This window comes from Monodelphis domestica, chromosome 2 (assembly GCF_027887165.1).
Source record: "Monodelphis domestica isolate mMonDom1 chromosome 2, mMonDom1.pri, whole genome shotgun sequence".
In the NCBI taxonomy this organism is placed as follows: domain Eukaryota; kingdom Metazoa; phylum Chordata; class Mammalia; order Didelphimorphia; family Didelphidae; genus Monodelphis; species Monodelphis domestica.
In genome coordinates, this window is record NC_077228.1 from 165,488,165 (window position 1) to 165,503,868 (window position 15,704).

Genomic DNA, 15,704 nt, shown 5'->3' on the forward strand with positions numbered 1-15,704 from the left:
AGTCAGAGTCCAAACATCAAAGTGCCTGAGGCTTTAAATAATTTATTTTTATAATAAAATTTATTAAATTATATAAGTTTAAATGAATTTATTATCAATAAATCAAATAATATTATTAATAAATAAATTTAAAATAAAGCATCATTTATGGAGTCTGTTTGGAAGTGACTTTTTTATTAGAACTCTGGGGCAAAAAATTGGGTTTCCTTTAGAAACAAAGGCAACTTAACTTATCTATATATCTGTTGAAGGCTGCACAATGGTACCTTATTCCATTTACTCTGTAAGACTGACAGAAGGGAGCTAAAACTATGGAAAGAATATCATGAAAAAAGGAGCCAAGTATAAAATGAAGCTAGTACTGCTTGTCAGGCATTTCGTAAAGGTGGTGCAGGTATATGGCCATTTTTTCTTTACCATTTATGAGTAAGGTAATGGCCAAAAGCAAAAGAAATCTGGAGTTTGAAGGGATGCCTCAGAAAAGGAGCAAATGGAACCTTTGGGACCTGTGGGGGATGGGAGAGTTCCATGAAAATTCAAAAAACTGTTGGAGCCAAAAAGACTTTTTCTTCTTATCTGGGACTCTGTGGGGATCTGGGTGGAAGAAAGTACTCATCTCCAAATCTTTTCTGTTTGAACTGGATGAAGATTTCAGTGCCCAACTGAAGTCAACATTTGGAATAGAGACTATTTTTTTCCTTAGGGGGAACTCCTCCCTGGAGAGATTTCTTTGGTCAAACCTTCAAAAGCTATATTAGGAAAGAAGGAGTAGGGACTTTCCTTTTTTTCCCTCTGTCCCCTTCTTTCCTTTCCCTTCCTTTCCTTATTCCTTCTATAACTTTATATTAAAATAAATTAGATACTTTGAGTCACAACAGAAATTGATTCAGAGTCTATGTAATCGGAGGGGAATTTCAATTCATCAAAAGAAGGAAACTGTGGGGAGTAGACTTACCTTCTGGTCTGACTGATTGACTGACTCCATTGATAACAGCTTAGTGGAAGAAAGAGAAAGTGCTACACAGAACTCAGTCCCCAAACAGCTGCTCTCTGGTCCCTTCCTTTTTAAAGACCTCCTCTCTATTACAATTTGGCACCCCAGGATCCATCCCAGGCAATTGAAAGGAGGGTTGTCAGTGGCAACCCCAAAACAAGGGTAGCCATATTTTGAAGGACTAGGACAGAGGAGTTTTGAAAAGAAAGCATGATGCTGCAATTGATTTTTTGGGCATCTGTGCTCATGGCATTAGTGATTTATTTGGCATATTGTTTAATATACAATACTGTGACTAGTGTCATGATGGACATGGTTGAACTAATAACCAATACCACATCATTCATCACAATGATACCATTCTCAAATACTGTAGTTTGGCAGGTGGTAACCCAAATCTACTTGATCCTCATGGCCACCATACAGACCCTCTCTTACGTAAGATCTGTTGTAAGGATGCTAACACCTAGGAAGGTTGCACAGATATTGTATTAGACAGCAAATTGGAAGACTTGGTCCAGAAAATATGCAATGATTATTTGGCAAGAAGGGAAAAAGATAATACTAGGGAAGGGACTGAAACACCTAAAGTTATGGTTGGGGACACAGTTGCTTCAGGGAAAGATACAAACAAGACAAATGACGCCATGGCTAGGGATAAGGTTTCTGACAATGCAAAGGACAATACCAGACAGGAAAACACATCAACTGAGGTCACAGGGGCTCATAAAATACTGCCTCTTCGGGACATGACAAAAATCACTGGTGGAGCTGGTGTGTTACACTCTAAAGTGCACAAGTCTTTCACCACCCAAGACTTGGACTCCCTGAAAAAAAAGATTCCCAAAATTCATAAACAAGCCCTATAAATGTCTCAAAGAGATGAAACATCCCTTCAAAATCTTTGAGCCTTTTCTGAGGCATCCCTTCAAACTTCAGATTTCTTTTGCTTTTGGTCATTCCCTTATTCACACTTTCTTGGATCTTTGATATCATTTAGATGTCTCAGTGTGTTCAATGTGTCAAAGTTATAGCCAAAATAGGTCCACAAATGGTTCTTTAAACCATAGAGCAGGGATGGTGAAGTATTGGCACAGGTGCCCAGCTGACATGGAGTAGTTGCTCTGTTTCCCTTCTTCCCAGCTCCCTGGGAAATTTTTTTTTTTGCATTCCCCACCCTACTGTCTAGATGCCCAAAGCCATCACTTCCTCCCTCCACTTTCTGGTGTATTGCCAGGGGTTCACAGGCAACTTGAAATTGCAGTTTGGACCTGAGAACTTGAAACCCTGCATGAATACTGCTGCCATAGAGTACTACATACACATAAGTATGGATGTCATATCTATTATACACACATATATGTGAAATAATATATACTGCATATAAAGCACCTTGCAAACTCTGAAGCAATATATAAATGATAACTATTCTATTTGTTATCTTTCTTCCATTTTTATTTATAAATGACCTTTATATTTTGTTGCTTAGCTGTACCTCTTGCCAAACTTTCTTCAGACTGGATTTTTACTTTTCACTGCTTCTTTCTGCTTTAGGGATTACACTATTTATAATCATCCATAATACTTTTTAAGATCTTATAAATAAATTATCTTCTAAATCAATGTTGCTTTTGATTGCAATCTCTCTCCTCTTGGTAAGTAAAGTATTTGTTATCTAATTTGGTTTTCTTGTGGCAAGTGATGTATATAAATAAAATTTTTTCATGAAAGGTTTATAATTATAGCAAATTGTTTTCATCCTCAAGGATGCTAGGGCAACCACAATTGCTCTCTAACATCATAGTCCTGTGTATTCTTGGGGAATTAGGGGAAGGAAATACAGATCTTGGTCTAAATGTGAACAAAGAAGGGAAAAACAGCTGGATCAAACCATGTATATACAAAAAACATCTATGCCTGTGGCAACAAAGTTGTGAGAGATTGAATCACAAGGTGTCATATGGAGGGACAATAACCTCATTAATAAAGAAAAAAAAGAAACCAAGAGAACACTAACAATTACTTACCAAAATGTTTACTTTTCCATCTACCTAAAATCTTATCTATAAATGGAGGGAGGGCATCCTCAATGAGGGTGACAAGCTGGCTATTGTAAATTCTATTCTACAATAGATCGTACCTTTATAATATTAAAACTGACTGAAAGTTATAGACAATACAAGGTTCCATCATGCTTATTGCTCATTTATTATTTTTTAAAAAGCATTTATTAGTTCCTAATGTGAGAGGTCCTTGAATAGCCTAGAAATGATTTAAGAGGGAACTAGAAAAACAATTATCAATAAGACCAAAAGGGGGGAAAAGTTCCTATATTTATTTCAGGACTGCAAGAATGTTACCAGAAACCCATTTTAAAACATCTTGCCTCTCAAGCTGGCATTGTTCTTTGCCAATCTTCTTTCTAAAGAAGTGGAAGTGGAAGAGGAAAATTAAAGGTGGATACTATGGAGGGAAAAACATAATTAAATGTAATAATGAATACAAATGGTATGAACTCATGTATGAGAAGGTGGCAGAATAATTTAGAAACAACTAAGCACAAACCAACAATATGTTGTGTATAAGAAATGAGCATGAAAAATAATGCTTTACAAGTTAAATGAGGGGTTGGAGTAGAATTTATTGTGCTTCAAATAAATTTGGAAAAAAATAAGTATGGAAAATATCCATAGTCCCAGAACAAGCAGCGGTATAAATAGACATAGTTAAAAGAGATAAGTTGAAATGATACATTTTGCTTAAAGGCACCATAGAAAATAAATAATATCAGTACTTTATACACACAAATACACATAATATCTAAGTAATTAAAGGAAAAGCTAGCTGAATTATAAGGAAATATAGCTAACAAAATTATAATAGTTGGGGAGCTTGCTGTATCTTTTCCTGACCTAGACAGAGATGAATAAGAAGTTAGAAACTGTACAGAATTTTAGAAAAAATTATATATGACAGATCTCTGACTATTATTGCAAAGGAATAACAAGGAATATATATTTTTCTTACATGTGTTTGGCACATTTACAGTTCTTGGTCATGTGTGATAACACAATAACCTCATATACAAATGAAAACAGAAATATTAAAACACATCTTTTATTATGTACAATGCAATAGAAGATGAAAATCAATAAAGGGCCTTTGAAGAAAGGATTAGAAAATAAAAAGGGGAGAATATAGAACCTTTAGTGGATGGCTTCCATTTTTTTTTTATAGTAAGAGATAAAGACCTCAACTGAATGAGTGGTAGGAAGTAGTACTATGGAAGTTTTGAGGAGGGATGAAACACTGTGATGGGTGGAAAGGCAAAAAATTAGAGAGGTATAAATGGATGACTTTACTTCAGTGAGGGCCTAGTTGACTTACATAACATAAATTTGAAGTGAACATGGTCAGCATAATTATATGTTTTTCTCCATTTCTGTTCAGCAGCATAAAAATAAGAAAAATTTTTGGAGAAGAGCAATTTAAGATTTTTTTTTTGGCAAAAGGTATGATTGGCAGTAAGATATATGGAGAAAAGTTACTGCAGTATTAAAGATAGTAATGATTTGAATTTATTTACTAAGAGATGAAGATAGGGAAGGGATAAAAGTTGTGGCCAGTATAGGAGTAGTAACCCAGAAAAAGAAATGAAAGATGATGGGATTGAAGATCATGATGAGGATGAGGAACAGAGTTATAGAGCATAAGGCATAGTGAAAGTTGGAATGATGAAATATTATGATCACATAGAAAAGTTTTAGAGTTTATAAACATGGAATTGGAACCATTGAGATGATGCTAAAATACCTATACATAGGTGAAGTGGAAAGGCAAAGCTGGTCATGAGAAGTGATTATATTTGAGAACTGAGAAGTTAGGATACTTGAAGAAGCATCAATATATAACTTGAAATTCTCTGGTATGAGCACAGGAATTAGGTCAAGAGAGGCTAAATTATTAGACTTTCCCCATCCTAGATTGACTGGAAACTTAAACTGACTTTGAACCTTCACAAACAGACCAAACAAGGAATTTACATTTCAGAAGTAAAACATTTCATCAGAATTTGAAAAAAATTGGCAATGAGACAGTGAATCAGGCACATGCTTTCCTAAAGGGTTATTCTTTAACTGTTCCCAACATCTATATACACTGGAATTGGGGGAATCATTGCTTTCACAACTCATAGCCATTTAAGGAGGACAGAAAGGATCTGGCAAAGGATCAAGAGAATCCAAATGAAATTTGGCCAGCTCTGCCCACTTTACCCTGCTCATAGAGTCTTCTTGACTCTTTTCCTGACCTCTCCACTGGCCAGATGTCTCATATGATCCTAGTTGCTAAGTGAGCAGCTTGCCTATTTAACCTGTAGAGGACTCATAGCATGGTTTACTGATTCACTTTAACTATTTTGTTCATAGTTTAGCTATCAGAGAGTCCAAGAGAATGTGTAACCTACCTGTTGTATAAAAGACTGCATAGTTCCAGAGGTGTACCCACCCATCCATCTATCCATATCTAGATTTTTATAAGCCTATTTTTTTTTTTTGCATGAGCCTTTGGGATGGGTCATGCTTATTAGAAACCTATAATAATGTCAAATGAAGAGGAAATTAAGGCAATCATTAAAAACCACTATGCCCAACTATGTGGCAAAAAATATGGCAATCTAGATGATATGGATGAATATTTACAAAAATATAAGTTGCCTAGACTAACAGGGGAAGAAATAAATTACCTAAACAAACCCATATTAGAAAAAGAAATTGAACAAGCCATCAAAGAACTCCCTAAGAAAAAGTCCCCAGGTCCAGATGGATTCACAAATGAATTCTATCAGACATTCAAAGAACAACTAATCCCAATATTATCCAAACTATTTGACAGAATAAGCAAATAAGGAGTTCTACCAAATTCATTTTATGACACAAACATGGTACTGATCTCAAAGCCAGGCAGGTCAAAAACAGAGAAAGAAAACTACAGACCAATCTCCCTAATGAATATAGATGCAAAAATCTTAACTAGGATACAAGCAAAGGAATCCAGCAAGTGATCACGAGGATTATTCACTATGGACAGATATGATTCATACCAGGAATGCAAGGATGGTTCAATATTAGGAAAACCATCCACATAATTGACCATATTAACAAGCAAACCAACAAAAATCACATGATTATCTCAATAGATGCAGAAAAAGCCTTTGATAAAATACAACACCCTTCCTACTAAAAACACTAGAAAGTATAGGAATAGAAGGACAGTTCCTAAAAATAATAAGCAGTATATATCTAAAACCATCAGCCAACATCATCTGTAATGGGGATAAACTAGAAGCCTTCCCAATAAGATCAGGAGTGAAACAAGAATGCCCACTATCACCTCTATTATTTAACAGTACTAGAAACACTAGCAGTAGCAATTAGAGAAGAAAAAGAAATTGAAGGTTTTAGAGTTGGCAACGAGGAGACCAAGCTATCACTCTTTGCTGATGATATGATGGTTTATTTAAAGAATCATAGGGAATTGGGGTATATGGGGTGTTCAGGGAGGGGCATTATCTCTGGTATGGAAGGCTTGTTGTGCCCTCTTAGGGCAGCTCTCCAGCCTCTGACCCCCACCTGACACCCAACTCTCACTTGTGGCTCCTAGTAGCTGCTAGCATGCGGCAGTGGCCACACCCCGGGCAACGGCTTTGACAGGCTGGCTAAACCTTATGAGGGTAGCCATCGGGTCGTCGACCCCTGGTGAACCAGGGCCTTGCTCACCCAGTATGTGAAGACTGCTTTGGCTGAACAGACGGAAGAAACCAATAAGAAGTTTCAGCAGCTGTGATGGCGACACAGCGAAGCACTGTGGAGTGCTCAGTGTGTGTTGGAGCACAAAGGACAACATGGCCATCCAATGTAGCTAAGGAAGTCTCCAGGTGTAACGACTTTTTGTACCATTGGACCCAGGCTTCCAACGCTGAGAGAGTAGGACTGTCACTGTGCATTGACTTTTCCACTTAAATCTCCTTCACGCACAAGTGTCTTTGTGCACACTCATCTATACACCATAGATGAAAATGCACAAAGACAATCGTCATCCTTGGTTACGGAGAGACTACTACTATATAACTAACATAGAGAATCAATCAAAAAGCTAGTCAAAGCAATCAACAATTTTAGCAAAGTTACAGGATACAAAATAAACCAGCATAAGTCATCAGCATTTCTATATAGCTCTAACCCATTTCAGCAGCAAGAATTAGAAAGAGAAATACCATTTAAAATCACCCTTGACAAAATAAAATACTTAGGAATCTATCTGCCGAGACAAACACAGGAACTATACGAACACAGCTACAAAACACTCTCCACACAATTAAAACTAGATCTAAACAATTGGAAAACATTAACTGCTCATTGGTAGGATGAGTCAATATAATAAAAATGATAATCCTACCCAAATTAATCTACTTATTTAGTGCCATACCCATTGAACTACCAAAAAACTTTTTTACTGAATTAGAAAAAAACATAACAAAGTTCATTTGGAAGAAAAAAGATCAAGGATATCCAGGGAAATCATGAAAAAAATGCAAAGGAAGGAGGACTTGCAGTCCCAGATCTCAAACTATACTATAAAGCAGTGGTCATCAAAACAATTTGGTACTGGCTAAGAGACAGAAAGGAGGATCAGTGGAATAGACTTAGGGTAAATGACCTCAGCAAGACAGTCTATGATAAACCCAGAGATCCCAGTTTTTGTGACCAAACCCACTTTTTGATAAAAACGGCTGGGAAAATTGGAAGACAATATGGGAGAGATTAGGTTTGGATCAATATCTCACACCCTACACCAAGATAAACTCAGAAAGGGTGAATAACCTGAATATAAAGAAGGAAACTATAAGCAAATTAGGCGAACACAGAATAGTATACTTGTTAGATCTTTGGGAAAGGAAAGACTTTAAAACCAAGCAAGAGCTAGAAAAAACCATAAAATGTAAAATCAATAATTTTGATTACATAAAATTAGAAAGTTTTTGTACAAACAAAACTAATGCATCCAAAATTAGAAGGGAAGCAACAAATTGGGAAATAATCTTCATTACAAAAACCTCTGACAAAGATCTAATTACTCATATTTATAAAGAGCTAAACCAGTTGTACAAAAAATCAAGCCATTCTCCAATTGAAACATGGACAAGGGACATGAATAGGCAATTTTCAGTTAAAGAAATCAAAACTATTAATAAGCATATGAAAAAGTGTTCTAAATCGCTTTTAAACAGAGAAATGCAAACCAAAACAACTTTGAGGTATCACCTCACACCTAACAGATTGGCTAACATGACAGCAATGAAAAGTAATGAGTGCTGGAGGGGATGTGGCAAAGTTGGGACATTAATTCATTGCTGGTGGAGTTGTGAATTGATCTAACCATTCTGGACAGCAATTTGGAACTATGCCCATAGGGCGATAAAAGATTCTCTGCCCTTTGATCCAGCCATAGCACTGCTGGGTTTGTACTCCAAAGAGATTATAAGGGAAAAAAAACATGTACAAAAATATTCATAGCTGCGCTCTTTGTGGTGGCAAAAAATTGGAAAATGAGGGGATGCCCTTCAATTGGGGAATGGCTGAACAAATTGTGGTATATGTTGGTGATGGAATACTATTGTGCTAAAAGGAATAATAAAGTGGAGGAATTCCATGGGGACTGGAACAACCTCCAGGCATTGAGGCAGAGTGAGAGGAGCAGAACCAGGAGAACATTGTACACAGAGACTGATACCTTGTGGTTCAATTGATTGTAATGGACTTCTCCATTAGTGACAATGCAATGACCCTGAACAACTTGGAGGAACCTATGAGAAAAAACCACTATCCACATCCAGAGGAAACACTGAGGGAGGAAAAACATCGAGGAAAAACAACTGCTTGAATACATGGGTCAAAGGGATATGGTTGGGGATGTAGACTCTAAATGAATATCCTAGTGTAAACAACAACATGGAAATAGGTTCTGATCAAGGACACAAGTAAAACCCAATGAAATTGCTCATTTGCTTCTGGAAGAGTGGATGGAGGGGAGGGAGGGAAATAATGTGATTATTGTAACCAAGGGAATAATGTTCTAAATTGACTAAATAAACTTATTCAAATGGAGAAAAAATAAAAGGAATACTTTTTGGCTAAAAAAAAAAAGGAACCTATGATAATGATGTTTGAAGTTGACCTTTACAAGATTCCTGAGTTTCTCCATCTCATAGAGGGTAATTTTTTCTGACTGAAATTACTCTCAAAAGGGTTAGGAGTTCGTTAAGAAGATTATATGTCTCTCTCCTCTAAAGTGTACCAAAAGTTGCCCATGCATTGAGAACATATCATTTTTCATGTTGAATTTCTTCCATAGATAATCCTTTCATTCTTCAGGGAACTGAGAGTCACAGTGGTTGAACTTTACTGAATCTATCACTGAAGTAAAAGTTTCAGTGCTTCATTGTTGCTTTCAGGGACTGTTCTCTATCTTCTTTGAAACTTTATATAGAATAGAAGGTATGAGCTGTCAAAGTGACCAACTATTGAATCCTGGAAAAAAGAAGGGAGGCTTACTTCTTTTTATAATTAAGTGGGTTGGTTGGTTTGTCTTACTGGCTAATATGTAATTCCAGTGGAGAAATTGAGAGGACCAGGTAAATAGGAATTAAAGAAACCCTATTGATGGAGGGAAGATGGCAGGATCTCTTCCTCCCTAGGGTGAAGTAGATCAGGGGTTTGAGATAACCTCCAGGGAGAAGGAAAGACGACCTTCTCTCTTCTTTTTCAAGGGATATCTAACAGACTATATCCCTTGATTTCCTATAAGAGCAAAAGCTGAGGGGAAGAGATGTCAGTTCCCCTGTCAGCAACTTCTGAGGAAGGTTTCTAATCTATCTTCCTCAATGGAGAATGTGTGGCAGACCTAGTCTGGTCTGGCTGCAGAAAGGGACTGGACTCAAACTTGAGCCCTGTCCCCAATTATCCAATACCCTTCCCTTTGTAGAGATAAGCCAAATCCAAATCTGCCTTATAATTAAGGATTTATTGAAGGGATGGGGGAAAACAAGGTTGAAGGAAAATGGGAGGAGGTTGCCCTGTCAAGTTAAACCCACAGCAGCTGGATCAAGAGATGGATGCCCCAGCTCACAAACACCTCAGGCCCTTTCCCAACTGGCTGCTCTCTTTATGATCTCTAAGCCAGTATATCCTAAAACTAAATCTTAAATCAGTTCAGGGAAGGCAAGGAGAGACCAAGAAGAATCAAGAGGTATGGACTATGAGTTTTTGAGAGAGAGTCCAAGTCAGTACTTCCTTTGGGTCTATGATTCTTGGTATCAGATGGAGGAAACAGTAAAAGGATTTTCTTTGGAGTAACAGCTTCAGGAACTAAAGGCAGGAAATCTGGGTCTTCTCTCATGGCTTTAGGGGTTCCTTCAGCCACCCAGAAACTGAACCAATCGGCTTTCAGTCCTGGGACCTAAGACCTCCAGGCTCTTCAGAATGCCCCCCCAGCCAACGGTTCTCTCCCATAATCCCTTGCTGTCCAAACTGTCACTCCAGTTCCTGTCCATCAAATGTAGGATTCCAAAAGCCTTCCTTTCCAATTCCTACATTCCCAAAAAGTCATGTTTATTTGAGCAATTGAAAGGATATATCATGCAGCAAGACATGATGTCTAAGGAATTCAGAGAAATGTAGGAAGAGTAATGTGAACCGATATAGAGTAAAATAAGCAGAATTGAGTACAGTATATATAATGACTACAACAATGTAAATTAAAATATCACTAAAAGAAATTTAAACTCAGAGTAATTGAAAAACCAAGGAAGTCCAAAAGAACACTTAATATTCTTCCTTCCTTATGACAGAGAGATGGAGAACTACTAGAACAGAATATTGTAAACATTGTCAGCTATTGTTTCCCTATGGGATGTTTTTTTAATTAATTTGTTTGTTTCTTTATTTGTTTCTTTGTTTATGTCTCAAGAAAGGATTCAGTTGGAGGGCAGGATTGGTAATGACTGTGACTTGAAGACTACTGCCCCCTCAGACATTTGAAAAAAAAAATCTCATCTTTAGAATTTGGTACACTGAGGGCTTGTGACATTATCAACAGAAATTAAGAAGAGGAGCAGGTTTTGGGGGTAGGTGGTGAATTTAGTTATAAGGATACCACTGAAGATTTTTCTTCCGTTTTTTTTCCTTTCATTGATTATTTTTAGGCTTGACCTTGAAAACTTTGATTTTGAAGTTGTATGAGTTGGACAAGACTAAAAAATAACAGAACAACAACAATGAACTTCTACTGCATGTAGTATACAATTTGTTTTAGGCAGTGAAAGGAAGAAATAAATAAACATAGGGAAAATGCAAGTTTGCAGGATAAAGATACAGGAGGTTGGATGGATTACAGAAGAAAGAATGTGCATCTGGGAGCCTTGGAATTCTGAGAGAGTTCTGTGATGGTTGAAAAAACTGCCAGCCTCTGAGAAGAGCTTGGGAGAAGCAGTGGGAGACTACACAGTTCCTGAGCTTGCTTCTTCTCTGATCCTACTTCAGTTTGTCCTGTATACTTGGTTGGATCCTGTCTGGTCTAATATTGTTCCTGCCAGCATTTCCCAATCTAGAAGCCATCTATTGAACTACTTGGAAGATAAAACACCATCTTGATTAATTTGATCTTCAAAGTTACCTCTGTTACCTGAATCCTGGTCTACCTGCTAGATCTGTAATGCCACCAAAGACTATTTTTGGATGGGTTTAGACTAGTTCAATTAGACAGGAATTTAGGAACTTTAGACAGAGAGGGAGATAGAGTAGCTCTGATTTTGTTGGAGGCTGAAGAGACCCTTGCTGGTCAGTGGGTCTGGGAAAGATAGATTTTATTATTATAGGGAAAATCCTTAGCCCTTCATTCCTTACTCAATTCTACTTATTAACTCTAATAAATCTACAGTTGTGTTTAGATGAAGAAAGTCAGATTTGCATTTTTTCAGAGCTCCAGGCCTGAGGGGAGCCATCTTGCCCTTGGGCCAGGGAAAAGTAGCTACAACAACCTGCTACTTTACCCACCTTCGTTAAGGGTAAAAATACTGCCTTTCAGCAGTGAGGGAGGACCAAGATAAACAAGATTTCATTTCTTTCTCCTGCTTATAGTCTAACAGGAGGATATGACACACATTAATAATTAATACACAAAGAAAAGGTCATAGTACTTCTTGAGGACAAAGTTGTGTGTGTATGTGTGTGTGTGTATGTGTGTGTGTGTGTGTGTGTGTGTAAATTTATGATTAATTTAGAGGATCAGGAAATCCTTCATAAAGGAAGCAGCGTTTTAGTTGGTCTTTTAAAAATGGGTAGGAATTCAACATAGTGAGTTGAGGAGTTGGGAGTGGAAAAGAGTTGATTCCAGGCATGAAGAATGACATTAGTATTGGCATGGAGATGCTTTATTGGTGAGTATTATGGGGGAAAGTGAGTTTCCCAATTGGTCTAGAGAATTATAAAGTACACTACAAGAATGGAAAGAAGGTAACACTGTGTTGTGGAGAAGCTTGAATACTACACAAAGGGATTTGAAGATTACTTAATGGGAAACTTTTGAAGGGTTTTGAGCAGACTAGTCAGTGCAGGATATCATTCTGACAACAGTATAGCCTATCAAGTAAAATTTATTGTGGTTAGTTGCTGAGTCTCTCCCTCAAATCAATTTGCATGCACGTTAGAAATCTTCACATGCTACAAATATATTATAGTTGAATAAATAAGGTGCTTCTAGTCTTAGTATAAAACACTGTCAATGAAGCCTTTGGTCATGAATGTGACCATCTACATGACTATACATTATCTTTGTGTAGAGGATTCAGATTAAACTTAAATTAGTTTGAATTAGGGTAACTTTTTTCTAGGAACATAAATTACATAAGTATAAGATCTGATTACATTCTGCTTAAGAAGGCCAGATAGGGAATTTATATAACAGAGAAATTTCAATCAAGAACAGTTAAAATGATAACAGTTTTACAATGCAAAGAGATATAATTTAATTATTCTGAAACTTGTTATATGGAAAATTCAGTTATGTGGAGTACCTCTTCTCCTCCCCCCCCACAAAAGGTTGGTTTGAAGATGAAATGAGATAACATATGTAAAGTACTTGCAAATCTTAAAGTGATATTTAAACATTGTTATTATATGAGATAAATTATAATAATAGTAGTAGTTATTGTTAATAATAGACCTTAAGAGTTTATAAAGCACTTTAAAAATATCATCTCCTTTTATGAAATGATAGATACTTTATCACCTGGGCAGCACAAAGAAAAGAGTAAGGAGTAATGAATGGAAGAGTTTTGCTACTCAGAACATTGTTTTTAGTTGTAAAGGCTAAGAGGCTCTTTCTAATGTTATGTTTGGGGATCAGAACTTGGGTGGACCATCAAGAAACTGTCTCTGCAGCTACTTTTGCTTCTGTCTCTAGGATCTGTGGCAACAGATGAAGGATAAATATCCAATTAGTTAAGGGGGAAGGAATGAGGGATGGGTAGGACAAAGGAAAATTCTGAAGGCATAAGTGTCTAAGGCAAAGAAATATTATAATCATAAATAAATAAAAATAAACAAATGGTGCCATGTTGGAATGGGGCATACATTTCTCACCTGGGACCAAAATCAGTCATAACTAAATATTTTCTTTACTAGCTTTTCCCCCAAAGCTTCTGCAGTGGCAGTTCTTCCAGTCCTTTTGATTAGGAATTGGGAGAGACAGGTTGGCTTTGAGTTCTGACATGGACAATAAAATAAAGGGTCTTATCCTAAGGTAGTGAGATACCTGATTACATGTTGAGGCTAAGCCTTGGGAGCTGTACCATCTTCATGGCTAGATAATGAATATTTTCAGGTAATATTTTTAGGTTCTTAATATGACTAATCTATGCTATATTGTTTTTTAAAATGTGCCTGTTTTCATATAGTGCCACTTAAGTTCTTTTGGAGAACTACAACCTCTCTCTTCAGGTGAACTAAGGAGAAAAAAAAGCATCCTTTCAAAACTAGAGGATACAAGGGGGAATCTAGGATTACCAGGAATCAGATAAGGAAATACAGAAGCAGTATGAAAGGAGTGCCCCCAATTCCTTTTCAAGTACCCAATTCAAATTCTTCACTTTTTAACAATTCTTTGTATTCAAATAAGGATTTGTTAAAAAGTGAGGAATATATACATATATGCAAACACATATGTCTATATATACATGCATTTACACATGCACACAAAATATTTAATAATACAAATTTAGGAACATATATAAATTTAGGGAAAATTATATTTGATATACTTTGTCTACAATATTTATGGTCAGGACATCAGCTTTACTGGTCTAAAGACTGCTTATAAAACACATAGTTGCTTAGGGCAGCTTTTTGCCCATGGCTCGCCTTAGGGCATCCTTGACTTCCTTGTTTCTTAGGCTATACACAACAGGATTCAACAATGGTGTGATGAGGGTGTAAGTAATGGAGAGTAATCTGTCTTGCTCCATTGAATTTTCTGATTTAGGCTTGAGATAGGCAATGGAAGCACAACCATAGTGGACAATGACTACTGTGAGGTGGGAAGCACAAGTGGCAAAGGTTTTTTTCCTCCCCTCAGCAGAGGCTATCTTAAGAATAGAGGAGATTATGAGGATGTAGGAGATAAAGACTAAACCCATGGGCACCAAGATCACTAATGAGCTAATGACAAAGCTGATGATCTCATTGATTGTTGTATCTATACAGGCAAGTTTCATCACAGGGCGTATGTCACAGTAGAAATGGGCTACCTCTGTGCCACAGAAAGGCAAATTGAATATAGATGTCACATGAATAGATGCCATGATCAGACCAATGGCACATGCCCCGCCTACTAACAGGACACACATTTTTTTATTCATGATTATCATATATCTCAGGGGGTTGCAAATGGCTACATAGCGATCATATCCCATTGCTGTGAGCAGGAAGCAGTTGTTGATAGCCAAGGTGGCAAAGAAGAACATTTGAGTGGCACAGCCTTCTAGAGAGATGGACTCATTTTGTCCTACAAGGCTGGATAGCATCCGTGGGATAATGACCAATGTATACACAGTCTCAGAAGTGGACAAGATGCTCAGGAAGAAGTACATGGGGGTGTGGAGGTGGCGGTCAATGCAGATGATGGTCACAATGATGACATTGCTGACTAAAGTTAAGATGTACAAAGTGAGGAAGATTGCAAAGAGTGTGATCTGGTGTTCATGGAAGCTGGAGAATCCCTGTAAGGTGAATTCAGTCACCTGTGTGTAGTTCTTTCTCTGCATTGAGCAATCCTAACGTCTGAAAGCAATAAAGAGAATCAGTGTGTTTATTTGTAGATTCCATTTTTAAAACAGACTTTAAGGCACAGGATATCATGAGGGATACCTAGAAGAAAAATCTCCAAGGAGATCCATAAATTCAAACAATTTGGCAGGTGCTAAAAATGAGTATAAAAAATAAAAGGCTAACAGAATGAAGTTATAAGTATTATGTCTATTTGAGACTGATAAAAAATATGCAATTTCAAAAACTTCAGAGATATCTCAATCTCAGATCAACTTAAATGTGAATCAGTATGTTGATCATTTTCTTAGAATTTCAGGGATTGTGATATA

General features: G+C 36.9%; 1 protein-coding gene across 1 annotated transcript in view; it reads right to left on the reverse strand.

Moving 5' to 3' along the window:
* LOC100029129 (olfactory receptor 10J5-like) overlaps window positions 1–15,383 on the reverse strand; it is an 85,682-nt gene extending 70,299 nt beyond the window's left edge. The window contains exon 1 of the mRNA XM_056816183.1: window positions 14,867–15,383. Within this exon, the coding sequence (XP_056672161.1) occupies window positions 14,867–15,371 (505 nt within the window). The 5' untranslated portion in view covers window positions 15,372–15,383. The remainder of the gene's footprint in view (window positions 1–14,866) is intronic.
* Window positions 15,384–15,704: the final 321 nt, after the last annotated feature.